We start from the raw sequence: 27,781 nt of genomic DNA, 5'->3' as shown, positions 1-27,781 counted from the left end.
GAGTGAAGCCCATGGTGTTTTACGTAGGCACCTGTCGTGAGACTTAATCCTACGGTCCTCTTAAGGCACGGATTGATTTTGTGACCACAATCAGAGCCCCGCTGAGACAAGCAACAACGGTTCCAGTCTATACCAAGTGCATGGCTTAGCATTCATGCCGGTGGATGCAAGAATTACCTAAATCTCTACCGAACTATGGAGTACGGCACCCGTGTTGATACGCAACACCACGTCGAGGCCCGAAGGTCTCTTCTCGCTTGAGCATAACCACAACCACCATGAAACTCCCACTAGGGGGGCCAATCGCAAATAACCGAGCTGTCCTCACATACAACAGGAGTTCACCCGAAGTATGTGAGTCCAAGGGCTTTCCCGGTTCCCATGGTGCCAGTATACCCCTGGTAAGGTTTCGTGACCAATTTGCCACTTCAGATGAGTCCCCGTGCAGACTCGGGTCTGATCGCCCTGATTAAGCCTTTGGAGCATTCGCCTACTGAATTACGGCCGGCCAACCAAAGTGATTACAGAGTCTCCCGGCGCCACCTCTGAGCACCGCCCCGGAGGTGAGTGCGGTATTTGGGAAGACAATCCCATGAGTGTCCTGCTTCTCCAGGGCGATTCCCAATGATCGCTGACATAACACTAATCGACATCGCCATTGAGATGACTTAGGAGGAAAATATAATCGGTGAAATGATTGTCTGCCAGGAACACTGGGATGCAGTCAACGACATGGTGGGGCGTATTCAGTGGAAAAAAATAGATTAGATGGCGATAGCCAGGAGAAGAGATTAAAGAAGGATTGATTAAAAAAGAGGAGAATCATTTAAAAATGAACTTAAATTACCAACAACTTCTCACCACTTCTTTTTTCCCTCGGGCTTTCAGTTCACTCAATTATAAATAAATGCATATAAAATCGGAGTAATTATATTGATAATAATTTGGGCCGAACGTAATGCTTCCCAAATTGCCACCTAGTGTACTGTCACTATTCTAAGACGCTTCAAGACTTAGGGTTAAATTGAATGATTGCTATTAGCTGTTCCATTGAGTGCCCCATTAGGTTAGCTTGGGGAAATGAGAAAAATCATAATTCCAAACCCTCAACGACAGACTTTCTTGTGGGTTACATAAAGGCCCTCAAAGTTTATAGACGTATCCTTCGTTTGCAGCAGCAGCACATCCACTGGTTCATACGGTGGGCCAGTTTTAAGTCCGGTATCGCTATAATAGCACACTGGCAGTGTTAATTCTTGTGCAAAAGGACTGTAGCAGCAGGGACTCATATTAAACCCGCTAAGACTTTCATGGTCCCTCTAGATACAATGTCCAAGGAGAACTGGGCAGTTTTCAGAGCAGAATCATTGATAACATATCAAATACCAAATATTCGAAAAATCACCTTCACGTTAGTCTGCAAGGCATGCAATCCAGTGTTAGTAGGCTGAAGTCTGAACCACACACGTAATCACATCATAGACATTTAGGTACCGAAGGGTACTTCACAATTATTCTTTGGCCCGTAGTAAACAGCTACCAAAATCAAGATTTCTCTCAGAACTTTACATGGAAAGTATCCAAACACTATCGAATGGTGGCACTTCAAAATTACCCCTTTCATTGTAGAATGATGCACTATGTTAAGCATAGAACTGACGATAAAACCCATATGATTTGAAACATTGCTAGAGTCAGAGTGGGAAGGTTACGTTGCAGGACCTTCGAAAACCGGTAGAAGTGGGCAACGAGATCCCGTCGTAACCGCTTTATCTCAATAATGAGAATCTTGGCTACTGTCGCCTATTACGAGAGGGTTTAGAACTGGTCCCATCGTCGAGCCCGCTTAAAAGAAGTTCAATTTTTTGTAGATCTCCACCAAAGGAGCACCCCCGCAAATCAGGCCAACATCCCTCAGTGAGGAGAATATAACAGGAGAATTGGATAATTCTCGCGCCTAGTAAGCTTGGGCGACGTAAGACGCAGTGATAATCGTACAAAGTTATGCCATTATGAAGAAAAAACAGCAGAATAACTTACACTGCCAGTAGTTAGCTTCTTTCGATCAACATGAGATAATACAGTAGTGCACGAGGTTGCTTCAATGATGATACCAATTGACGTTTTGGTATGGCTGTACTCTAGTAAAGGGAGATTCGGGCCTAAAAAACACAATCAATAGAAACTCTCAAAGCAATCATATCATGAGGTGTGAAGTGAATAGACTTTGGTAATCTTAATAGTACAATGTTCTGATGTAGAGAAAGAAGCGTCCTACGAACAACATCCCAGCACCGTAATGACAATGTTGAGAAGCTTACGGCATTCTGTGGTTTCCACCATCTCATCATTGGCGGCACTGTATGAGCACAGAAGTCAGTTGTGTTTCACCTGGCCGACAAAGTACATCTAATCAGAATGATCCCATTGTGGTCATTAGTATATTTAGGAGGTGTCTTTCGAATGTGCGCCATCGCAGGCATTGGCATCGAGTGCGATCATCACTTCATGGCCACTTGGCGCATTGCGTTCACATCTTCTCGTAGGGGTGGGAAACCGTCACCCCCCAATTCTAACATGATCCACTATTGGGACCCGGCTTTCATTATGAAACGGGAAAACTATTTTCCGGTTAAACAACAAATATTTTGAACAACCGGCGAAGAATGTTGAAAAAAATTAGACTACCATCAAAAGTGCTTCCTTGTCGGTCTTCTTATCTGCATTATTGGGCAAAGCATTGAAGGCGCTGTATAACTTATATATTGAGTACCACTCGATGTATTAATAGCACTAGATCCTCCTTCGCTGTTTTGGAATGGGAATCCGGACACCTCAATGCCAACATCAAGTTGAACTTTTCACGGCAAGGTTCTATCTGTGGGGCTCTTTGTGGAAGATGGTTGTCACTCTGACTCACAAACTCCAAGCTTTCGTTAACATCTGTCTTCGAAGTATTCTGACCCAATAAACTCATTTTAATGAAGAACTATGCCAGCATACGGGTCTGGTGGAAAAGATGACAACTCCGTTGATGGCCGACGAGTGGGTCGTCCTAGCAACACTAGGCGCAGAACAGTAAAGTACAAGCTTCTCGAGAAGATTTCAGAGAACTCATTTAGGGTATAATGGCAACCATATCTCATTGAGTCTGCAGAGTTGTAAACCAAACTGTAATGTAACATCGTTGAGCAAAATAGATGGGGAAAAGTGGTTAATTCCACACCGCGACTTTTTATCCTCACGATAATTCTCTTAAAAAACCACAATGCGTCATAAGGGCTACATGGTAGCGCTGGAGAACGGTAGCACAGATAGCTATGTTGCAGGGTAGCTATCATTCAGTCACATAGTAAACGTCGAACTAGGTTTTTAGCGCGGGAGAGCTTACACTCGGCTGAGATCTTCCGCAGATTACACGAAGAGTTTGATGAAGACCAAGGATAGTAGGAGCGGAAATATGAGCCTCACAATCGCCGGCTGTGGACAAGATTAATGATGTAACACATTGAGGTAATTTGTCAGCATTGTAAATGAGAGGACCGCCTCATTATCTCCAAATATGCGTCTGACGAAAAAGCATTTGAAGCAGCAATCCTACTAATTCAAAACTAAATGGCCACAGAAGAACCTACGACGAAGGGACCGGCAAATGACGTAGTCAAACAGACTTGATAAGGTATATATTAAGCTGTTAGGGCAATCAAAGTGATCCCTTAAAACTACCGAAGCAAAATAAATTCGTGTGGCATAAAAATATCTTTGCCAAGATGAAACATGCTGAGCCTTTAGTAAAATTTAACTGAAAGTCCTAGTTACTCCTGCTCTTATGAACGAATTAGATTATATGGAAAGAATTACCTTTCCCATGAAAATTTAAGCTGGAAACTTCAGGATTTTTGACAAGATTAAATGTGGGGGGATGTGGAAGCTCATGTAGATAGTATTATCCTTGGGTAGGGAATATGTAAGATGCGAAATGGTTATGGACGGAGCGGAGGGCTATGTTGATATCGCCGAATGATACAGGCATTCCTAAAGGCCATGTGTATGAATATAGTTGATGGCTCTCAATGATGAAACGGTGTCAGTTGAAAGAGGACTCTTTCTTCGATCTCACAGTGTTGTGGATAAGACTACCCCATTCATAAGAATCAGAGTCCCCGTCTCTTCTCATTTTTTGTGAAGCATAAGAAACCCACATATCAGTATTATTATGTTCATGCCTACAGTCATGAAAGTGATAAGCCACTAGGAACGAAAGGAGCATAAAGACAACTACAAAACATCCGTGACGCAATCGAAATTCGAACCCGATACTCTGACGATGAATCGATTTGTCCATACTGGCATCAAATGGGACCATATTCCAATTAACTCCAATGCCCATGAAACCTGAGATGTAGCTTGCACATACAATCCACGCAAACGGATGTGTTGATATTTATAATGCACCAACTTCATATTCAACTGAATTGTGAATAGTCTATGAGCCTTGAAACATAACTTCATAGTTCACCTCTGCAAATGCAGATCAACCTACTTGCAGTACCTCTCACCAAAATAAAATGATAAAACATATTCAGATATTTCACTTGAAATAAAAATATTCCATAAACAATAAGAAAGATTCAACGTATGACCCATTTACATACATAAGACCACCTTTCATTTGCATTGAATGGATGGATGGCTGTCATAAAACAACCGTGCGAACAATAATGACTTTTTTCCGAGCACATTAAACTTAAATAATGAAATAGACAGAAATAATAATAACAAAATAATTCACAAAAAAACAAACGGAAGACAGCATGAGACTGGGGCGAAAAAATTGTCTTGCTGACCGAGGAGAGTGCATCTGCAGATACAGATGTTTCGTTCTTCTTATTTGAAAGTGAAATTAATTCCATCGCAAGTAAGAAGGAAGGTTTTGGTGATCAGTGACTCTATGTTTCGAAATAAGTCAGACAAAATTGGTGCTGGAATGGATCTAATCTGCATTGGATAGTTATCTTCGAACTATGGAGATACAATACTATATTTGAGCATGATGTACACCGGTAGCTTGGATCATATGAAGTTGTGAAGTGGAATTTTCCTAATTGATGATTTGTTGACATTTTCTCAGCACCAGTTGTTGGTTTGAAAACATTTCCGAGCAATTTGTTTGAACAGAATGTTTGATTAATTGTTTCTTTGAAAAATGAATCTTTGCAAACATGAATGGCTAATTTTTAGCACCCCATTTGTTTACTTTGTCGATAAGAACAAGGTGCAAAATTTTCATGAATCTTGTCTGCAGGCGTTCAGCTCTTTTCTGAGCAGGTCTCCTGAAGTCATCAAATCTTTCCTCTCCACCGGGCCACGTGCCACTCTTCAAAAAGGGGTGCTTATATGGTGTCACAACGAACAAATCAACTCCGGTAATTTATTGCTTCTTTTATATCGTAGTCACTCCACGCTTGGTTTGGATTATTGGGGATGTGAGCATAGATATAAAACCTTGACAATTTAACACGTTCAGTCCTGGCCAATTTTTTGTATTACCTTTGCAAACTTAGACAGAACTGCTACCGTTCTATCTGATCAGTCTGAACTCAGGCATTGAGTAAGCTCAAAAGTATCAGTCCAGCATGATTTCCGCAATGAACGTGTTAAAATCAGTGATTTGCTGAGGACTGTATGCTCATACCTCGGATTGTAATGGGAACTCTGGCAAGCGGGAAAAGCCTGCGACTTACATAACTACAATGGGGCACAATAGTTCTTCAAGGACGCGGTGCGACTTTCCCTTAACAGAATAATACATAACTACAATAGTTCGGCTACATAGCATAAGGCTTGGCTCCAGCAGTACCTGGAAACAAAGATGGACCCTGATTTTACGACGGACTGGAACGAGCATCCAGCGGCAGCATACAAGCATAGGTCAACCCGGCGGATTGGCTCGCACCGACGATAGACTCGCCACCGATCTGTATATGGCGGACTCAATTTTTGCACCCTAATCGGTGGTGACAGTGCATGGTGTACCATAGCGAGAAATCCAAATCCATCAAATTGGCTTCAGCCACCGATTCCGCCGATTGGATCGTCAACGTAGTTCCAAGCATTCAGGCCTGCTGCCTGCGATATTTGTAGGCTTTTGTCAATCTAAGAATGCCTCCTAACGGCAAGGAGCGTACAAATTCTGAATTAATGAAGATAAAAGTTTGCCTCCTTTTTGTGGGCCTTCCGTGTTGATAAACGTGCGATTTATTTGCAACAGAGAGTATTGAATAGACTTCACACTCATTGGTTTAAATGCTGAGCCTGCTCTCTGTCTAATATGGCTGTGATATCATGCCGGGCGTCTGATTCTGACCGTAAAGTTTATCCGTGGCCAAAGAGGACTGTAGACACTCATACTAAACCAGCTAAAACTCATATGATCTCATAAAATAATGCCTGACGAGAAATAGGCAGCCTTCAGAGGAGTTATCCCAGATAGCAAGTCAAAATTATTTTTTCCTGGCTTTCCGACAGTAAAATCTACGTCATAGTAAAAAACTAACTTATTCAAAATTCCTTGCAAACTTGCAGATGGAGGGTTCCAAATAGTATCGGAAGGCTATTGAAGCAGTATCAAAGATCACATTGCTAAAATCAACTTCATGAACTTGGTGACACTCTAGAACTCCTTTCATTGTAGAACGATGCACTATACTATGCAGAGCTGCCAATAAACTCCATATGATTTGAAAAGTTCGTAGTGAGAAACTTATGCAGGACCTGTGGAAATCGGCGGTTTGCCGCAAACGGGAGCAAGCGGGATCCTAATCGTCGATATCCAATGACTGCAGTGATTCAGAAATGAGAATCTTGACTACTATGACATGCTCCAATCATGCGAAGGGGTGTAGAACTGGTTTCATTGACGAACCAGCTTAGGAAAAGTTCAATTATTCGTAAATTCCCCGAAAGCTGCAGCCCCCGAAAATCAAACTGAAAGATAGCAGGGATTAGGGGATTGCAGGAGATTCAAGCCTCAAAAAAGACCTCGGGCAAAGAGCACGAGCACAATCAGAATATGACAGGAGCGTTGGGACGGTCTTCATCAGAAAAAGTGAACAAATTTCGTGATATTTATAGTACAGTGTTAGACATCAACGAGGACTTCCGAGACGGGGAGGAAGCTTTCTATGAACAACTGAATGCGGCCTAGAATAGAGAGACGCTTCCTAAAGGTGACATTGTGATCATGATGGATGACCTGAATGCCAAGGTGGGTTCTAACAATACCTTCCGCCACCTCATAATTTGCGGCACTGTACAAACGTAGAGCCTGGCATGAGGTCAATTGGGTTTCAATTGCCGGCAAGATACATCTAATCACTTTGACCACATCGTGATCAGGAGTAGATTTAGGTGTCTTCTGGATGTGCGACATGCTGACATCGGCCTCTCAGTTTCTCTTGGGGTTAGAGAGCCTCCACCATCTAAGCTCAGCAAGGCCGACTTCTGGGATTCCGCTGTCATTGTGGCCGACGAGTGGTCGCCCTAGGAATACGTAGCACAAAACAGTGAAGAAAGAATACAAGCTTCTCGAGAAGAACTGGAGAAAATTTAAGAACATTTCAGCGAACCGCGAACCCTATTTATAGAATGATAGCAACCATATCTTAATGAGCCCGCATAGCTATAACAAAAAACATAAAGTAACAAATATACATTTGTGAACCAAACGTGAACATGCACTGGTTAGAAATCTATATTTTGTTCCAGTAAAACACCTGAGGCTTTTTCAATGCAAAAACTTTGATAGCTCAAAATGACCTCAGGCCAACGTGAAAGTCTCTTCAAGCATAGTGAGGCAGTATTGAAACATATCCGATTGTGTGAATGGCCCGACGATATCAATATGGACCTGTTGGAACCTTTTCTCCGCCACCGTAAACAATTGGATGTCGTTTTAGTGTGCTTTCCCAACTTTCAAACCCTGGTACTGCACATCCCAGCGTGCCGAACGCCACGATGCACCCTAGTCCATAGAAATCTCCTCAAAATTACTCAAAGGGTACGGAAAAATTAAGTCCTCTTAATGTCTCGTCCATAAATTGCTGTAAACCGAACGAAATGAAGACAGAGATTTGGTGGAAAACCCTCATCTATTTTATTAAAGATACATTTACCGGCTAGCCCCGCGAGAACGGCCTCAATGCGCTTCATTGAGTATTGAGCGGATTGAGTAATTGGAAAAGTCATCCTTTTTAGGAATCAGATGAAGCGGCCTTCACCAGGGGCTGCTTGGCGGACGGCAAATCTTCACGTTAAGCAGGAACTCGTACTCTAACTTCGCCGCCACTAATTTCTCGGGGGTAAGCCGACGAGCGAATAGTTACAATATGATGCTACACCCTGGAACTTAAGCAGGTTAATGCCGGAAAATGTCTGAGCACCCCAAAGACCGTGACAACTGTTGGCGTTGCACAAGCCACACGAAATCTTTTCGATGAATCACGGATTGATGACGCACTGATTACGAATGTAAATCAGTAAACGAAAATGACGGATCAAATCAACCCCGATAATAGGCCATACAAAATACCAAAAATCAAGATTCCCCTGGAAGCTTAAATTTACCGGCAGCGACTCTTGTTTGAACGTCTTAATTTTCGAAACATTCGTGTGTACAATTCATACGCCGCTACTTTGGTGTACTTGAGGTTATGTCTGCGGAGAATCATAGATACATCGTCGACAAGAAACAAACGGCTTGGTTATTGGATGAGCATTGCCGTTCTTGACAACACCGGCATTAGTTTTCCGATTTTTACGACTGCGTCTTCTTGGAAAACCGAACCCGTCAGGCGACGGTAAATTACGCCTTATCCATGAACGAGAACCTCAGTTGGTATTCGATTTTTTCAACTTCGAATGGAAAGCGGACAACTCCCTGGTCCCTGGGTGACTTGAGGTGCTTAATAGCTGCTGAGTACGACGAATAGCGCGCTTCGTATACTTTATATGCCACCTCGGCTAACCGTGAAAGGGTTATAAACTCCCCCCCATTCCGACATGCTTAAGATCCTCCGAAAGTCTTCGGCAGACGTCGCAGCCAAAGCGATTTCAGGAACAGCTCGGACATTCTTCAAGCGCTCTTCACCCTCAATGTACTCAGAACATCAGAAGGCCGTTGATCATTTCCTCCGAGTCAATATAGATTGTCGATAATTTACCCCTACCGCCTAGCCAAGAAATATTTGTCTCTCAGTATATAGTCGTCTAGAATCCGGATGTCAAAGTACCCTGAACAGACAAAATGATATGGAACCAGTCCTCTGAAGCTGCCCCATATAGAGCCTCCACTTGGTCAGCACTAACTAGATCCCTTTGCAGCAAAGGTGTGCCCTCCTCAACCTCTCGATTTAGAGGTGGAACACCCAACGAGATATATATAGCGTCGGCCGAAACCATGCGACATGCAGAAAGACACGTTAGCAAACGTAAAGCAGCTTCCAGCCTTACACCGTCATCTTAAAATCATACAACCCAGGGGACCGGTAGATAGACATAGAATAAAGAGCTTGACATATTCACACCTAATGACTTGCCTCAATATATACACCAATTTAGTTAAACGTTTTCTGAGCTGAATCAGATCAAGTGCATACATTCCGCAATCGTGACTCCATTCAACTTAACCACCGACTTTAAGAGACCACGCATTAATGGTGCGCTAGTACTCAGTATCCGCTGCTCGAGCTCATGTCGGCTGTTCACCTCAACAAGAATGAGAAGATCATCTACAAAAGCAACTCATACGAACACTGGAAATGGAATAGCAGAGCCTCCTGCGATATGGCTACACATCTCGTCAGAATCCCATCCAAGGCAGGTGGCTTCCGAGACTTCAGCCTTGCCATGCTCTCCTCGATCTTACAACACTGCGGGAATTTTATCCCCTCCTTTCAACCTGATGACCGAGATTGCAAAACTGTCAAAACTGTAACTCAATTCTCAAGCGGATTTCTTTTCTCATGACGAATTGGCGATGTAAGGCCTTGTGGTCCTTTCTTAAATATTTTCACTGCTCAAGATAATATTGATTCGCAGTCCCGATGGGAAGGAGGAGAAAGGTGGAGATTCCTCGCGTCCCGGAATTTTCTTGAGGGATCCCAAATAGGGATTTTGACAAAATTGGATTAATTGTGCAATCTCAAGGGGGCGTATATCTTTAACCCTGCTAACTTGCCATTCGAGGGTATTGAAGAGAAATTTAACGGAAAAAGTTGGATACTCCAATGCAACCCGGCGGAGCAAGGAATGGTAGAACTAGGCTTTTGCGGATGTTGTATTTGTAACTACAAACAATACTTATGTTTCTCCGAAATCTACGATGTCGTCTACACAATCTCAACCATCATATTAAGAAATATCGCAGAGGCTTTACGATATCATCGTTCGCATCTGCAAAGGTCTAACAGAGTCGGGGTGAATCTTGAACTGCCCCATATGGACAAAAATGTCTAGCGAAGCGCAACGTTTCAAGAAGGCGGCCCTACCCTCCATATGTAACTTCCTGACTACCTCAGATCTTAGCAGATACCTTGAAAAAGTTATCATCCACGAAGAATCAGCTTACTCTCCGACTCTTGAATCCATTCTTAGATTTCCAAAACCCTGCGGACGACACAAGCAGGATACCTTTGATGAGGGATTTTAGAGAATAGTTCAATCGACCTCTTTCTCTGGCCCGATCTCTCAACCTAGCCCACTAGGAAGAGGAAAAAGTAGGTCCAAGTCGATATTACGGAAACCACATTTGAATTCGGCAAGTTTTAGGGCCTCCCCCGTTTGAGATATATCACAGCCTTTTGTAGACAAAATACATCATCATCATCATCATCATCAACGGCGCAACAACCGGTATCCGGTCTAGGCCTGCCTTAATAAGGAACTCCAGACACCCCGGTTTTGCGCCGAGGTCCACCAATTCGATATCCCTAAAAGCTGTCTGGCGTCCTGGCCCACGCCATCGCTCCATCTTAGGCAGGGTCTGCCTCGTCTTCTTTTCCTACCATAGATATTGCCCTTATAGACTTTCCGGGTGGGATCATCTTCATCCATACGGATTAAGTGACCCGCCCACCGTAACCTATTGAGCCGGATTTTATCCACAACCGGACGGTCATGGTATCGCTCATAGATTTCGTCATTGTGTAGGCTACGGAATCGTCCATCCTCATGTAGGGGGCCAAAAATTCTTCGGAGGATTCTTCTCTCGAACGCGGCCAAGAGTTCGCAATTTTTCTTGCTAAGAACCCAAGTTTCCGAGGAATACATGAGGACTGGCAAGATCATAGTCTTGTACAGTAAGAGCTTTGACCCTATGGTGAGACGTTTCGAGCGGAACAGTCTTTGTAAGCTGAAGTAGGCTCTGTTGGCTGACAACAACCGTGCGCGGATTTCATCATCGTAGTTGTTATCGGTTGTGATTTTCGACCCTAGATAGGAGAAATTGTCAACGGTCTCAAAGTTGTATTCCCCTATCCTTATTCTTGTTCGTGCTTGTGTTTGACCAGTGCGGTTTGATGTTGTTGGTTGATTCGTCTTCGGTGCTGACGTTGCCACCATGTATTTTGTCTTGCCTTCATTGATGTGCAGCCCAAGATCTCGCGCCGCCTGCTCGAGCTGGATGAAGGCAGTTTGAACGTCTCGGGTGGTTCTTCCCATGATGTCGATATCGTCAGCATAGGCCAGTAGTTGGGTGGACTTGAAGAGGATCGTACCTCTTGCATTCACCTCAGCATCACGGATCACCTTCTCGAGGGCCAGGTTAAAGAGGACGCATGATAGCGCATCCCCTTGTCGTAGACCGTTGTTGATGTCAAATGGTCTTGAGAGTGATCCTGCTGCTTTTATCTGGCCTCGCACATTGGTCAGGGTCAGCCTAGTCAGTCTTATTAATTTCGTCGGGATACCGAATTCCCTCATGGCCGTGTACAGTTTTACCCTGGCTATGCTATCATAGGCGGCTTTAAAGTCGATGAACAGATGGTGCAACTGTTGTCCATATTCCAACAGTTTTTCCATCGCTTGCCGCAGAGAGAAAATCTGATCTGTTGCTGATTTGCCTGGAGTGAAGCCTCTTTGGTATGGGCCAATGATGTTCTGGGCGTATGGGGCTATCCGGCCTAGCAAGATAGTGGAGAATATCTTATAGATGGTACTCAGCAACGTGATACCTCTATAATTGCTGCACTGTGTGATATCTCCCTTTTTATGTATGAGACAGATTATGCCTCGCTGCCAATCGTCAGGCATTGATTCGCTGTCCCATACCTTGAGCACAAGTTGATGAACCACTTGGTGTAACTGGTCGCCTCCATATTTAACCAATTCGGCTGTAATTCCATCGGCTCCTGGCGACTTATGATTTTTTAGCCGATGAATTGCACGGACTGTTTCTCCTAAACTTGGTGGTGGCAGTATTTGTCCGTCGTCTTCAGTTGGCGGGACCTCCAACTCGCCGATGTTCTGGTTGTTCAGTAGCTCATCAAAGTACTCAACCCATCGCTCTAATATGCCCATTCTGTCGGAAATCAGATTTCCCTCTTTGTCTCGGCAGGATGAGCATCGAGGTGTATAAGGCTTCATCCTGCTGACTTGTTGGTAAAACTTCCGCGCCTGGTGCGGTTGCTCCCTGTACTTTTCTAGTTCACAGACTTGTTGGTTCTCCCAGGCTTCCTTTTTCCGTCTGTGAAGTCGCTTCTCCGCTCGACGGAGTTCGTGATAAGTCTCTGCGCGTGCCCGCGTTCTTTGAGAATGCAACATTATTCGGTATGCGGCATTCTTACGTTCCGTTGCTAGCTTACATTCATCGTCAAACCAGCCGTTCCGACTCCTTTTGCGGCTGGGGCCAAGTATATTTGTGGCCGTATCCATGATAACCTTCTTCAGGTGGTTGTGAAGATCATTAGTTGATGTTTCATCTCCAGGTCCTCTATTGACTGCGGTTATTGCGGCATCCATTTCCCTCTTATAGGTGTCGCGGAGGGTTGTGTTGTGGATGGCTTCAGTGTTCACTCTCACCTGATTGTCAGAGGGGATTCTAGGTGGTATTGTTATTCGAGCTCGGAGCACCATGCCAACGAGATAGTGATCCGAGTCTATATTGGCCCCCCTATATGTTCTGACATTCATCAAGGCTGAGAGGTGGCGGCGTTCGATCAACACGTGGTCAATTTGGTTGAAAGTGGTCCCGTCTGGAGAGGCCCATGTATGTTTGTGGACCGCTTTCCGCGCAAACCAGGTACTTCCAACAACCATTTCGTGTGACCCTGCTAATTGAATAGTCCGCAGTCCGTTATCATTTGTTTTTTCGTGTAAGCTATGGGAGCCAACGTATCGCCTGAATACGGGCTCCTTCCCTACTTGGCTGTTAAAATCCCCAAGTATGATTTTGATATCATATCTGGGACAGGCTTCGAGGGTTCTTTCTACTGCCTCGTAGAAGGTATCCTTCTCCGACTCTGCAGTCTCCTCTGTAGGGGCGTGAACGTTTATGAGGCTTATATTTCTAAACTTGCCTCGCAAGCGCAGAGTGCATAGCCGTTCGCTTATACTTTCAAAGCCGATAACAGCAGGTTTCATTTTTTGGCTGACTAAGAAACCTACTCCGAGCACATGGTTTACTGGATGGCCGCTATAATATATGGTGTAGTGGCTCTTCTCCAGGAAACCGGTCCCTGTCCATCGCATCTCTTGCAACGCTGTTACATCAGCCCTATATTGGGACAGGGTATCGGCTAGCTGCTTATCAGCTTCATCTCTGTACAGGGAGCGCACGTTCCATGAGAAAATGCGCAAATCGTTGTTCCTTTGTCGTTGCCGGGTCCGTCGTTTTGATATCCATCCTATCCGAGGCTCCTGTTGTGGCTTCGTAACGGTTGTTTTCCGTGTAGGGTTGTCAGCCCTACCCAACCCCCAACCTGGAGGACCAGTTGGTACAATTTGTCCCGTTTTTAGGCGCGGGAGACTCGCCTTCATCCTTCTCCGTCTGCAGCTTTTCGTCAAGAAAGAGCTCCCAGCGGTCACCACGTGGAGGTGGACAAAATACATAGGAAGAATTAAGCAAAATGATCACCCAAGGTTGTGATTCGTATTTAAACAAACACAAATGACACCTTGTGAAAGTCATTATTTGTCACGAAAATCCTCTTCAAGTACCTTTTACAAGCGACATTCACTCCACAGTTTCAATACAATATTCTGATGTAATCCTAAAACAAAAGATTGCCCACATTTACTGATGATTTATATTGAAAATCTCATGGAGTCATGATACATCGCAGTTACCGGCACTCGATAAACACCCACCTGTTTACCTTACAAAAAGAAAACCCAGAGAAAAAATTAAGAAAACAAAGCCCCACAAAAGAAAATCTTACTTAATGACTCTCCCAACTTTACATAGCATCGCAACTTTATCCGCCGGGAAAAGTTGTATCTGTAGGTTGACAAGATTGTGCGTACTTAAGAGGTTGTTCATAAAATATACAATTGCTGGTTGCAGGTTACAGTCCATTTGTAATTAGACGCAGAGTGTTTAAATCACTGGGCTCAGAAAGAGAAAGTTCTCTATCGGATAACTAACGTGTTTATCTTAAGATTTTATGTGTATGTCGTTGACACGTGCTGCAAGGTTGGAAGATTCAGAAGCGTACGGCTTAATGGATGATTGTCTTAGGTCAAAATCTATCTAATTGGGTGAAATTAAAAGTGAAATTGATAGCTTTGGAGCTTTACCGTTGAATTGTTGTTAATATGGGTTTTTGGAGTACTTTTCCAAACGTTTTTCTCAGGCAAGTCTTAATTTAATTAAAATTTGAGTGTTTTCAGCTATGCAGGTCAGAAAAAGTGTTGGGAAACTTTAACTTGTTCCCAAAATAAGCGAATGAGAACCGAATTAGCACTATCAATATCACATCTCATTGGAGCAACACCGATCCAAGTTTGCATAATTCGGCAAGTTTTCATATGACTCGGAAGGCCAGGCTGTTAGAGATGGTCATCGAGCATCCCGTAGACGGCAAGGGGGAGCAGGGGAGCTGCATTCCTTGCTTTGATTATTCCCAGATGGTCCATGGATTCCATACCGTGGCATTCGTAGAACAATTCTCCAGGGACATTCTCGATTCGTGCGTCGATAAAATCAGCGATGCCTGGTAGGGCGTCAAGCTCAAGGTTGTTTACAGCACTCGCAATGCGCCTCAGCTAATCTCCCGCTTTCTCCGATAGAAAAGCATTAACGTCCCATTAAAGGGCCCCAACGCAAATATTACCATTTATTCCATAGCGCAAGGGACGCTAATAAAGACACACCTAGAGCATGTACTCTCGCCAAAAAAAAATGGCAAGCTTTTTTGTTTGCAGAGCTAAGTTCCAACCACCTAACTGGTCTGACTAGAACAGGCAGGAGCGGAGAATTTGTATATCTTCAGGGCTCACATGGCTTACGACCGATTAGCTCCACCATTTGATGTTCACCATCGCAACAAAAAAGGTCAACCTATTTACAGGTTGTGTCACCAATGCAAGGCATATGCTTTAGGGCAGCTATCGGTGTGTAACAGGAGTAGTACACCGACCCTCTATTTCTCCAACTCGAAGAACTGTGACGGTTAGGATGAGGTCATTCAAAACCCCCTTCAAATTGTCGTGCTCTGCAAAATACAGGAAGAAAACCATGCCACCGTGGTGGAATGAGGATCTGTTCAACCGCAGGAAGCTAACCACCTAGACCTTCAACACTTGCTACATACAAAAATACTGGCTGCCATACAAGGTCTGCCTGAAGAGATACAAGTCGGTCACCAAGACTGCCAGGAAACGCTCCTGGTTGGACTATTGTCAGAACATAAGTAAGATTTTTGCCAAGGAACATAAAAGGTTCCTGGACGGAATCGTCTGATGAGATCTTCGAGCTGCTAGTCCGTACGCCCTTCCCCGGTAGCGAAGAGGACTATGAGTCAGAGCCATACTTGAAGGAAATGCAGTCCCCAGTCATGTGAGATTATCAAATCGGTAATTACCGAGGATAAAATCGGCTGGGTTATAAACAGCTTTCTCGTAGTTAAAGAAAGGGCTGTGCCGTGGTTTGTAGAGATTTACTAAAGCTGCATCCCTTTCGGATATGTATCACAGTCTTAAAGAGGCGCGTGCACGTAAGTTTCAAACCGAAAGCGAGCAGGCGCGGCCATTTTTTCGCGAAGGACTTTCAACCAATTAACCGTATCTATTTCATGTTGAAGACACTACAGCGCGTCCTGGTCATCCACTTAAGGACGACTATGAAGAGGCACCCTTGTCCAAGACTCAGTACGCCTAACTAAAGGCAAATCCACAAAAACCTCTCTTCATGAGGTAATTTGCACGGCCGAGCGGTCGCTACACTACAAGCTATATACCCTAGCTGTCTCCCTGGATATAGAAGGAGCATTCGACAATGTGAGTATTAACGTCATCAAGAAGCTTTAACAAGAATAGGATTGGAAGGGAACCTTACGCATTGGATAGTATCCATCTAATCCTAGCCACTTAACCAAAGCGATCAAATCAGAACTGATGCCATTTACCACCAAGATAAGGGTACCCACATTCCACCTCCCACGGCTAAATGAACAAAGATTGATCCTTTCCTTCAATATAAAGTAATTGGATGTAATCTTGGATCCTAAATTAAATTGCAGACTGAACATATAACATATATATAAAACAAGCGGACCTTTGTAAGAAAATGGGACCTCCGATCGACGATGGTTCTCTGAATGTAACCGTGATTCGTCCCATCCCAAAGTACGATTCCATTATGTGATGGCAGGCGCTACGCAAAGAGTACAATAGAGTCAAGCTTCATAGCATTAAAAAACCGCTTGTGAGGCTGCTACTGGGACTTTGCAGTCCTGTCGGACATATGTCCCTATGCATCCTACGCATCCTCCCCCTAAACCTCTATTAAATGGAGTGTAGTATGCAGTGCGAAACAGACTACGAGAATACGGACTTGTCAACCAGAGTAGAGTGGAGGACCGGCGACATGTTTCAAGATTATGACACAGTAATTTTCACCAACAGATGAAAGATGATCTGTGGAGTCGATGCGGGGATTTTCTCGGATACACACAGCGTAGCCAGCATATTCCAGGTCGAAGTATTAGTAACCATTCTAATCCACAAGCAGTGCGACATCCCTCAGGCTTGTGGGGCAATGCGGGGACCCTCGGAACTGAGTCTGGGCGTCACCCTCCTCTGAGGTCCCGGCCATAGAAACATAGAGGCCAATGAGCTGGCTGACCGACTGACCAGGTGAGGCTCTGTTTTTCGCAGTCCCTTGGTGGGCACAGTCTGCGTCCGGCTGGCGATTGTCGCTGTGGCCTCAAAGAGACCTCTCGGAAGATCTTATACCCACATGCCTACCTAGACGAAAGAGTCCCAAAATGGTTCATGAGATGTAACCCAATTTTTATACATTTCCAAGAAGCACAAATCAAAATGAAACTAGAACTAAAATTATATCACACCCCAATTAAAATAGAGCGAGTAGGTTACGGACCACACAAGCTGGGGTTCGAAAACTGACACTCTATCGCTAACCTATATTGGAAACACAGTCTTTAATCTTCTCAGTAAAATATTTCTTAGTTGGATTTCCCATTGGAATGGTTGGTGCTAATTTCATCTGTTACTACTTCTACAATCTTTACAACTAACGTACGTTAGTCTAGTTTTTTCTGTTAACGAGTTTTCTACGTTTGTCATACTCGATATGCATGTTTTCAATTAGCACCTTTGCATAAATTCTATGTAACTCCAAAGATACGTCACCGTCCCCAATGATAAGAACTAACGTGAAAATAATATGACATTTTACGTGAAGCGAAAAATTAGTCAATGATTGAAAAAAGGTGCGTTCATTGGTTGCAGAATGTATGACGAAACATAAGTGTTCTCCTGACGCAAGTAAATGATAGGGAAAAAACGTAAACAAGTCGAGCAAAGTTGCGTTGGAAAAATTGTTTTTCCCTCTTCCTCGCTCGAATTGTTGCTCGTGTTGAATTCTCTCTCATTTATTCATCTATCCCAAATAGAATCTTTTTTCAGTAGATAAAGTCGCGAATTAAAATAATATTTTTTTGACACTCTTAGTTTTGAATAACCAATTTCGGTCTTTGTACTTGTAAAGCTGTCAAATCTACACACTCGACCACTTCTTGGTCTGTGGTAGCTAGATGAATGAAGGTTTCCAAAGCAATTTGCCAATCTAAAAATAATCCCACATAACACCATGAATCCACTGAACACTGGCCACAAGATGAAAAACCACACAAACAAAGTGAATCAGTACTACGTGAAAATTGTCAGAAATTCGGCTAGATAAAGGCTTGCCGGCTTCAAAGAAGAAGCAGGACTCCCGTGCCAAAAACTTTTGACGGAGCGCATACCTATTAACTATAGAATATCGTTCAAGCCTATAACTGACCCTACTTGAAGCTGGAGCACCACGAAGGTCTTATTCTGGGTCAGAAAGTTGGTAAAGACGAAGATCGTGTGGTTGGGGGCATTGTCGTGGTGAAGCTTGTAAACGTCTTTGATGTCAGGCCTGACGTGTACGACCCGTCGTTTCAGTCCCTTGCGCACCTCCAAGTAAAAGGCTGCGTTGACAGTTTGTCCTTGCGGTACAAACTCAAAATTGACGATTCCTCTGACGTCGAAGAAGACAATCAGCATTGTTTGGGTTTGGGCACACCTTCGGCATTGGGATCTCGAAATGCGTCCCTATTTAAATACCTCTTGAAACATTTGATAAGTTTCCGTTGCATTCTTCCCAAGCCGTACACAAAACTTGATCGCTTTTCTAGTGAGCGCTCCATTAGGCAAGGACACAATCGAAAAACAGAGTTTACTCAGCGCAAACTGAGACAAGGCGCATTTGAAAGGGCAGAACCCCCTCCACAACCGGGCTGATCACATAATAAATGCGCAAAATAATGCGCATTATTTTCATAATGCACTCTGTATCTATCAGAAGTATATACACGAGGTAAGACTGGGAAATGAAACCAAAAAAAAGTAATGGCCCGACCTCGCGCGTGGAGCGCTACATCTCCAGATCCGAGTGCCGCGATTGAGAGGGGAAATCAACGACGGATCACATACGCAATCGGTGTTTTCCCTACTTCAGATGTTCAAGAAGGGCAGCCTTAAGGGTCCCCAGTTTCAGTATTTACCGGCAAATCTTCGCGCCCCATTTCACTAGTTTTTTTTCGTCTTGTTTTTTTTTTGGATAGCTCTTCTCTCTGGGTCGGCACAAGGATGGTCTTCTGACCGCTGCCAAATCAAATTTAGTCATTAAAAATTTGCGGCCGCTATTATAGCATTTTTATCGTCCCGAAATAAGGAGATTCATAGGGAGTCAATTGGAGGGAGAGAAAGTGACACCATATTTGACATTTCACCTGTCTGCCTTTAGAAGACGTCCTTTAATTCGTAAAAGATTACGATTCCTACATTTCTCTACCCTAACCAAGATCAGGTCCCTCATATAACGTCCAGAGCTCCTTGCCGGCTCAATATATGAAGTTACAACTGGTGGTTTGGACCCCTTAATTAAAGTGAAGAGCTAAGAATGTTTGTTATTTTCACTGGAGCGAATGTTGAGCCTCCACACCCACAAGGGCTGCGGGGCGCTGATTATGGTCACCAACGACTGTATCCGAAAAGAATCGTGCGATTATCTCTACACGTTAAACTCACTTGGATCTTCTTTATATGCTAACGTACAATGTTGCTTGCACCAGCATCGTTAATCAACTTAATGGGATCATTTTCAAATCGTGACGGATACTTCCTTGCACTACGGAGGCATAGAGGCGATTCACTACGTGGAAAACTTGCAGCAGGAATTAGCAAACTACGAATAACATAAGGATCTTGAACTCTATTGCGATTGAATAAAAGATTTGCGCTTTTTAGGAACGTTTATTATTATTGCTATTCTGTTAAGGGAAGGGGTTTGGCCCGTATCCCTCCATAAGCAACCTCGACTGCTCCTTCCCTGGCAAGGTCGACCAGTGTAGTTTTCTCAGTCGTTCCTCTTCATTTTTCAATGTCGTAGCCATGAACCCGTTTCCGATTTCACAGGAGAGTCCTGTTCCAGTGCTCTCTTCCTGGTCAGTTCATCCGCTGTCCCATTGCCTTTTAACCGAACTTGGCCTGAAACCCAGAGTATTCAGACCTCATTTTGCGAGTCGAACAATTGCAATCTCTCAAGACATTCCCATACCAACTCTTTCTATTAATATAGTATGCTGATCCCAAGCCCAGGTAACGGAGGAGAGTTTGAGGCAACGTAATTTGTACCATCCTCAGTAAAACAAAAATAAAATACTGAGCTCAGAGAAAGAGATAAATAAAGTATAGTTTAAGTTATTCCACTATGCTAAATCCTACCTGATCTCTCTTGGTGACAGGTGCTGCGACAGGTCGACCAAGAAAATGCATCCAATGTCGTTAGAAACAAGATGATCGGATCGAGTAACAAACCACGGAAAAATGCAAGGGCGTCTACCTCAGTCGACGCGGCAGGACGGGCCCCGGTCCTGTCGAGAAATGGGCAAGGGTTCTTGACGCATGGACGGCGTCAGGACGTAAGTAAATTAGTCCGAACAAAACAAATACGTGTCTGCACGCTAAATGTTTGCGCCCTAACTGGAAAGACCGAGGAACTGGCAAGAGCCCTTCGGAAAAGGCGCGTTGATATCTGCGCTCTGCAAGAAACCCGATGGTCTGGTGCAAAAAGCTGCGACATTGAACACGAACGCGGTAAAAATGGCTATAAGCTTCTCTATTTTGGTAGCCCACACATTCAATACGGTGTTGGCATTCGTTCGCACCTCAACATCGACCGTTGATTGCCGTCCTGAGAATTAAGCCACCGATAGACTAGGGTAAGGAACGCATTAGCCCGCCACGCATTAAATAGTGGTGATTTCGTGAGAAGAAAGAAGAAATTATTTCACTTTCGCCTCTGCCAACCATTACGAGTGCGGAAGAATCGTGGAACCAAATGAAAAACCCGATCCACAAAGCGTCAATTGGCAAATTTATAAGAATACCAACTGCCAACCTCCATAGCGGTAGTGCCGGGAGACGCTCTATCACATTGGTTTGCCGGCTGCGATGCAGTAGGCGGATGTTCCAAAGGCCTAATTAGGGCGATCAGACTTGAGTCTGCACGGAGACTCATCTGAAGTGGCAAATTGGTCACGAAACCTTACCAGGGGTATACTGATACCACGGGACACCGGGATAGTCCCTGGACTCTAATACTTCGGGTGAACTCCCGTTGTATGCGAGTACAGCTCGGTTGTTTGCGGTTGGCCCCCTAGTGGGAGCTTCATGGGGGTTGTTGGTGCTGCTCAAGCGAGAAGAGAACTTCGAGACTCGGCGTTTCAACACGGGTGCCTTGGTTCGGAAGAGATTTAGGTGGGTCTTGCATCCACCAGTGTGAATGCTAAGCCATGCTCTTGGTATAGACTGGTACCGTTGTTGCTTGTCTCAGCTTTATGCAGACGATGCTTTCCTAGCATCTAATAGCAAAAGTGATCCCGAGCAACTTGTCCAAAAATGGAATGATCGCCTCATGCAACACGTTCTCAGATTGAATCTAAACAAAACTGAATTTTTGACGACCGATCCCCATGGAACAGGCACGACCACTATCAGCGGCAGTGATCTGCCAACGTCTCAAATCTAAAATTTACCGCAATGTCATCCAATCGTTCTCTATGGTTCTGAATGTTGGCCAACTATAAAAGACAGTGAACGACATCTTGCGGTAATGGAGACGAAGATATTGCGATGGACAAGTGGCGTGACACGTTTTAATCTCATCCGAATGAGGATATTCGTGATCAATATGGTGTTGCACCGATTGTGGAAAAATTACCAGAGGTGTCTTCGATGGTATGGTCATGTAATTCGTGCTAACGAGAATTCTCTTGCCAAGATTGGTCTGAACATCAAAGTCGATGGTGAACGACCAAAAGGACGGTCGAAACAATGGTGGCTTGATACGCTGAATGGGGATTCAAAAGCCTCGCGATTGCATCCAGATCCGGCATTTGATAGAGTCAAATGGCGAAACCGATCACGACGAACTGACCGCGCTTGTGAACGGGACAAAGGCTGAAGAAAAAGAAGAAGAGGAATAAAATCTGTGTCCGAAAAGAACTTTCGATTTATCGCTAAACGGCAAGGATACATGCAAAATTCACTTGGGCTTTCCTCAGGTGCTAGTGCCCAATGTTCCTGGAGCCAGTATCGTTAATCAACTTTGCGGGATCACCCTCAAGTGGAATCGAATGATGCCTTCACTACTAAGGCACGCAGGCGATTGTAAAGCTGTAAAGCTTGCAACAGAAAGTAGGAAACAATGGATTGTATGACCAAAGAGCGGTCGAAGCGATATAAACTACTTCATCTTGTCTGGAAGCTCAATATGTCGGCGAAAATAAGAGGAAGGTCGAACAAAGTTTTTGAGCCATTGCTTTACCAAAAGATCAAAGCTGAATACACTCAACCCAACATATCTGGCGACCCAGAAGGCAAACTACATAAAAACGAAATCTTGTGACCCTGACAATCAGCAATTTGGCTACATCGTTCGAATCTCGATCAGATTTCGCCAGGCAAAGCGCCAGCCTACACTCAACTGCGATCAATCTAAGCCAACTTTATCAGCGTTATCACCGCGACTCAAGTGCATGCACCTTTCACTGGCTCGATCGATAGCTCGCTACGCATGCCTGATAAGCTGGAATTGTGGAAGTGAAAGAAACGTGTTGCATTTTTCCCGTAGATCAGCGGATTCAACTGAAACGAGTGACGAAAACAAGACTCGTCACAAAGCCACGGACCCGGTCAAGCGCATGCAAACCAGTTTCCATTCTTCGGACCATTTGTTTGGGATCTTTGCATTGATTGGAGTCGATCGCGACTGATGAGTAATCGCGTTCAAAACTCAGTTCCAGCGAAATGGATGAGGAAGCTGGAACTCTTGGGCTGCAGACTAGAAAATGAACTGTACTCACTTTGTGAAATCCAGAGGAGGTCCAAAAACGTCGGGATCACGAGGCGGCGGCGTCCAAATATCCGGGTCGGGTCGGAACCATGAAGCCGGATCCTTGGTGGGCTCCTCGTGCATCGGCGTCCGCAGCCTGGCCACCAGCGGGGTGTGCTGCAGATCGATGGTCATCTCGGTGAGTAGCTTCTGAATGGATTTGATCTGCTGGTACTCCTTGGCGATCTGCTGCTGAATCTGAATGAAGAGGAAACGCTCATTAGCTTGGACTGAACCCGGATCGGAGCCGGACAGTTGCTTCTCACCATTGTCCACTTTCCCTTGCGCATCGGGTCGTTCACGGACGAGACCAGCCGGCCCAGCATCTGCTGCAGACCCTCGTAGTAGATGCCCGCGGCATCGTAGTTCCCGGTCAGGGCCATTTCCCGTGCCATCTTGGCATTCTCGCAGATTTCCTCGGTCGACACTTTTGCCATCACGGTCATTCCTACGCAGGATGCGGTTTTTTGTTTGCCTCCACGAAATAACTAGAAACCAAGACGAGAACAAGACATCAAGGCGAGAACTGGTGAAAGGCGATTTAGGTGGTAGCGCTCGAGCGGGGCAAGGTAACAAAGACTCGCGGATTTTATCACGAATGGGATCACGCTCGGTATCTAGACCACATTTTTGGCGGCCCTACGGCTCGCGGATTGCGGCGAATTGCACGGATTGCGAAAGAACGAGATCGACCCGATGTGGATCTGGACCCGCAGCTGAGAACTCTGACCGCAGCTTGGCTCCTCCACCGCGCGCCGCCCGACTCCACTCGATATCCACAATTTCCCTGCGGGCGTCCCCGATAACGCAAGAATCGTTGCAAAATTCTGTCAGGAACTTGAGAAATTCGCGAATTTATTCACAGTTTGCGTGACGAGGCAGCAACCTGAAGCTGTGGCGCACGAGACGAGATGACGGATTTGGAGCTGGTCGCTCGCGGCGGACGAGGTCGTGGGGGACGCGCACTGAACGATGCAACGGCCGAGCGGCGGGGGGCCGTGCAAGAAGTGGGGCCGGGAAGCCTTCGCGCGTTCGACGACCTTGCGCCTTGCGGTGGTCGATTGGATGTTGATCGCGGCGCACGGACACCCGCCACCAGTCAGCGGACCGAGCGCTGGCCCGCCGCGGCCCAGCAACGGCCGCAGCAGAACTTGAACTCGATTGCCCTGTGGCCCCGAAAACCCGATGGCCTCACGCTCGCTCACTCGTCCCGGGGCCCGCAACTTACCGTGAGTGACATTTGCACATCTGACGGGTCTCCTGGTCACATCCGAAAGGCACTGTCCCTGGCTTGAATGGGGTCCGCTCGCAGCAGCTCTCGGGGGCGGATTCGAACCTGCTTTGCTCTGCTTTCTGCAATCTAGAACTCGACAAACGGCTTCGCGTACAGAAACACCAACAAAAATGGAACTTCCCAACTTGACCCGAAACTCTTGTTCCGATCGCGATGACTTTTCTTGTTTTCTTGCGCGTGCCTAAGCCACCGAACGGTCGGAATTCGCTACACCTCCCCAGCACGGAGCAAATAATTATAGCATTTGGTACACGAAGACCGTGAGCTGTGGAAATTGACTTTTATCTACCGTTGTTCGGTTTTGTATGTGGACTCGGCTAGCTGTTAAGTGGCTGCAGCTTTGCAGACTGGGTGGATGGCAGTTGCAACCGAGTGGTGTCCCTTTCTGGCATTGGTAGGTGGTGTATTGGTGTCTCGCTTTAAATCTGTCATCTGAGATTTTGGCATGTACTTGTCAATGTGGATGGTAATCTGTTGGTCGTTTGATAAGAACAGGTGTAGCGTAGTACAAGATGAGTGAAGAGGGCAGTAGTAGGCGCTCAGGTGTGGATCTTAGTGAAAATTTCAAATTTGGTAATGATTGAGTTTGAATATTTCAGTTATACAAATGTTGGTACTTTCTGCAGATTTAAATTCTAGAAATTTCTTAGAAATTTGAAAAAAAAATTTTCTATTCGTTTTAATTAACCCTTTAATTTAAAAATGATAAGTTTTCTGGAAAATAAAAAGCTTAATTTCTCTATTATAAATAGTACATGGTAAATAGGAGGTAGTTTCTTGCGATAAAATAAGCTCAATAATGGCCTTAAGAAGGCGAAATGTTTGGTCGAAAGTAAGAAGAAGCTCTGAATTGAAGAAAATTATTAATAAAAACAACGTGGAAATACGCCGATATTGGTTTTATCGTAACAATAATGAAGTTCTGAAAATTATGTGTAAAATTAACAGAAAAAGAAAAGAATGAATGAAGAAGGAGGCTTTTATGGGGTTTCTTTCGAAACTGCTATCTGGGATGCATCAACAGTTAAATCTTTTGACTATCTGAGAAGCTTTTTCAAGGGCTGTAAACACTCCTTAAAAATTAAAGGCTCCTGCGGAGTAACATGCATGGAAACTGAAGTTGGCTTGACAATCTAAGTTAAATGACGTCGATTTTCTACAATTGGTAAAGGAATGGGGTCTTTGACGTTCGATGAAGATAAGATCTCGCCTGGGACCCGATGTATCGGGCTGAAGAGCAATTTACCTGGAAAGATCTGAAGCCATATAGTTGCTGGTTTTAAATTAGCATGACTAACACATGGAGGTGCCAATATAAAGAGTACATGAGTAGTTTTCTGTTCACTTACCTGGGCTTCCACGACGAAATGAAGGGTGGTCATTGTAAGCATAGCAACGACATGTGCACGTGAGAGAGTATATGCTGCCCTGTTTATCAATATTTTCAGAAGCTTGAGGGTTATCTAGTGCCCTAGGGTGTAACTCAGCTAGCGAGTCTCCATGGATTGATGAAATTGCTTAATGGCAGTGAAAACAGCGAATGTCTCAAGGGTCTCAGGGGCTTCGGAGAAATTCCTACTCAGGGAGAATTAGGTCCTGGTGGGTTTACGTGAGCACCGGCCGTGTTCGCATAACCCCAGGGTTGTCTTCAGACACCAATTTATTTAGAGACCATAATCAGAGCACCGCTGTGACAGGCACAACCATTTCAGTCTATACTGATTGCAAGCTCAACATTCATACAACGTACAACCACAACCCCATGAAACTCTCACAAGGGAGCTAACCGCAAATTCCTGGACCCAGATCACATACTCCAGGAATTTTCCTGAGATTAATGAGCTCGAAGGGCTTTCACGGCTCCTATGGTACCAGATAACCTCTGATAAAGCTACATGACCGGAGCCACTTGAGATGAGTCCGGCCCAGACTCGAGTCTGATCACCCTACTAAGCCTCAGAGCATTCGTCTACTGCATCACGACCAGCAAATCAAAGTTAATACAACGTTCTCCGATGCCACCACTTGGACGTTCTTGTTTGGCCATTTGGTGTTAACTGAGTCGGCTCTCAATCGACTGCCTAGTTAGTGGTATTATTTGGATCAGTTATAGTACTGCTAACTCTTTAGCTAACAGTGTCTTGTCTGTATCGTTCAGAGTTTGGACGGCCCCTCTTGGTCGGTCTCGCCATTTTCCTCGGTCAAAGGTCTGATCTGGATGCAGTCACAAGTGTTTTAAATCACTGAGAGGTCTTTAACTTGAGAGTGCTCAAGCTTCCCACATTGCCGAAGCGACAACAAAAACACGTGGCAACTTCAATACGTCAATGGGCCAAACCACAGCGCCTTCATTGTGAGCAACAACAGCCAATGTTCCTCGTCTCATTACTTCCTTAGCCACTCTACCTGCCGGCATTTATTATAAACTCGGTCGTTTAAAAAAATGACTGACCGCTTCGGCCAGGGCAGAGGCAACTCATCAGACGCTGCTTCACCTCTGCCTTGGGAGCAACTTGACCGTAAATAGCGGCAGGTTATAGTCGCTCCATTTATGTATAACCGCAAACACGACATGAGGGCGTTTAGACCTAAACTAGGCCGCATTACTTACAAAATGCATTCTCCAAATACATATAAAATGTTATATTCTCACCTGAAAATATCCACTTACGCGGAATACCAATATTTTCGCGTCCAACTGTATCCATGACTTGTGTAACAATGACTAGTAAAGCAAATCCCACGTGCAACTATAATTCTCCGCATTTAATCGCCCATTCATGACACAACAAATCCATTGCCTTTAATTCCTGATCACCTGGAACTTTTTTAAATTGAAATTCCCAAAAATTTAATCTAGGAAAATTCCACGACGCCAAGTCACGTGACTAAGAGTTTTCCTCTGCAAAGTATTTACTTTTTCCCGATGTACTTCCCCTTCAATTGCTGTAAACAATAGTACTGCCATATGCTAACAGTGGGGGGCTATGGGAAGTTACTTGTTTTTTGGTGGTTAAATGTGTGTTTTGGCGGAAATGGTGAGGAGGGATGACGGTCAATTTTGTTTTGCATTTTTCTGAGTTTATAATGTTTGGTTTTGAGTCGGTTTCAACCCCTAAATAGCCAATTAATTCCCGTAATCCGACTACAAACGGAACTTCCTATCAAAAGTCTACCCTGAAAATTTCCCAAACACAAAACGAGGGGAACACACAATCGTCACCTCTTCGGCCTGTCTTCGTGCAATTTTCATTGAATTCGTCCCCGAAGTTAATGCAATTCCAATTCAACCGCCTCAAGTGGGCGATCAGCTGTTACTC

At 44.7% G+C, this 27,781-nt stretch overlaps 1 protein-coding gene across 1 annotated transcript in view; it reads right to left on the bottom strand.

Annotated features, from left to right (window-relative positions):
• The window catches only part of LOC119659176 (katanin p60 ATPase-containing subunit A-like 1), a 43,418-nt gene extending 18,596 nt beyond the window's left edge, over positions 1-24,822 (bottom strand). Inside the window, exons 1-3 of the mRNA XM_038067132.1 lie at positions 24,396-24,822; positions 23,434-23,655; positions 23,139-23,365 (exon numbers count right to left, since the gene is read on the bottom strand). Coding sequence (XP_037923060.1) covers positions 23,139-23,365; positions 23,434-23,655; positions 24,396-24,407 — 461 coding nt within the window. The 5' untranslated portion in view covers positions 24,408-24,822. The remainder of the gene's footprint in view (positions 1-23,138; positions 23,366-23,433; positions 23,656-24,395) is intronic.
• Positions 24,823-27,781: the final 2,959 nt, after the last annotated feature.

This window comes from Hermetia illucens, chromosome 6 (assembly GCF_905115235.1).
Source record: "Hermetia illucens chromosome 6, iHerIll2.2.curated.20191125, whole genome shotgun sequence".
Classification (NCBI taxonomy): Eukaryota; Metazoa; Arthropoda; class Insecta; order Diptera; family Stratiomyidae; genus Hermetia; species Hermetia illucens.
The sequence above is the reverse complement of the archived record's forward strand: the minus strand, read 5'-3'. Positions and strand labels throughout refer to the sequence as shown.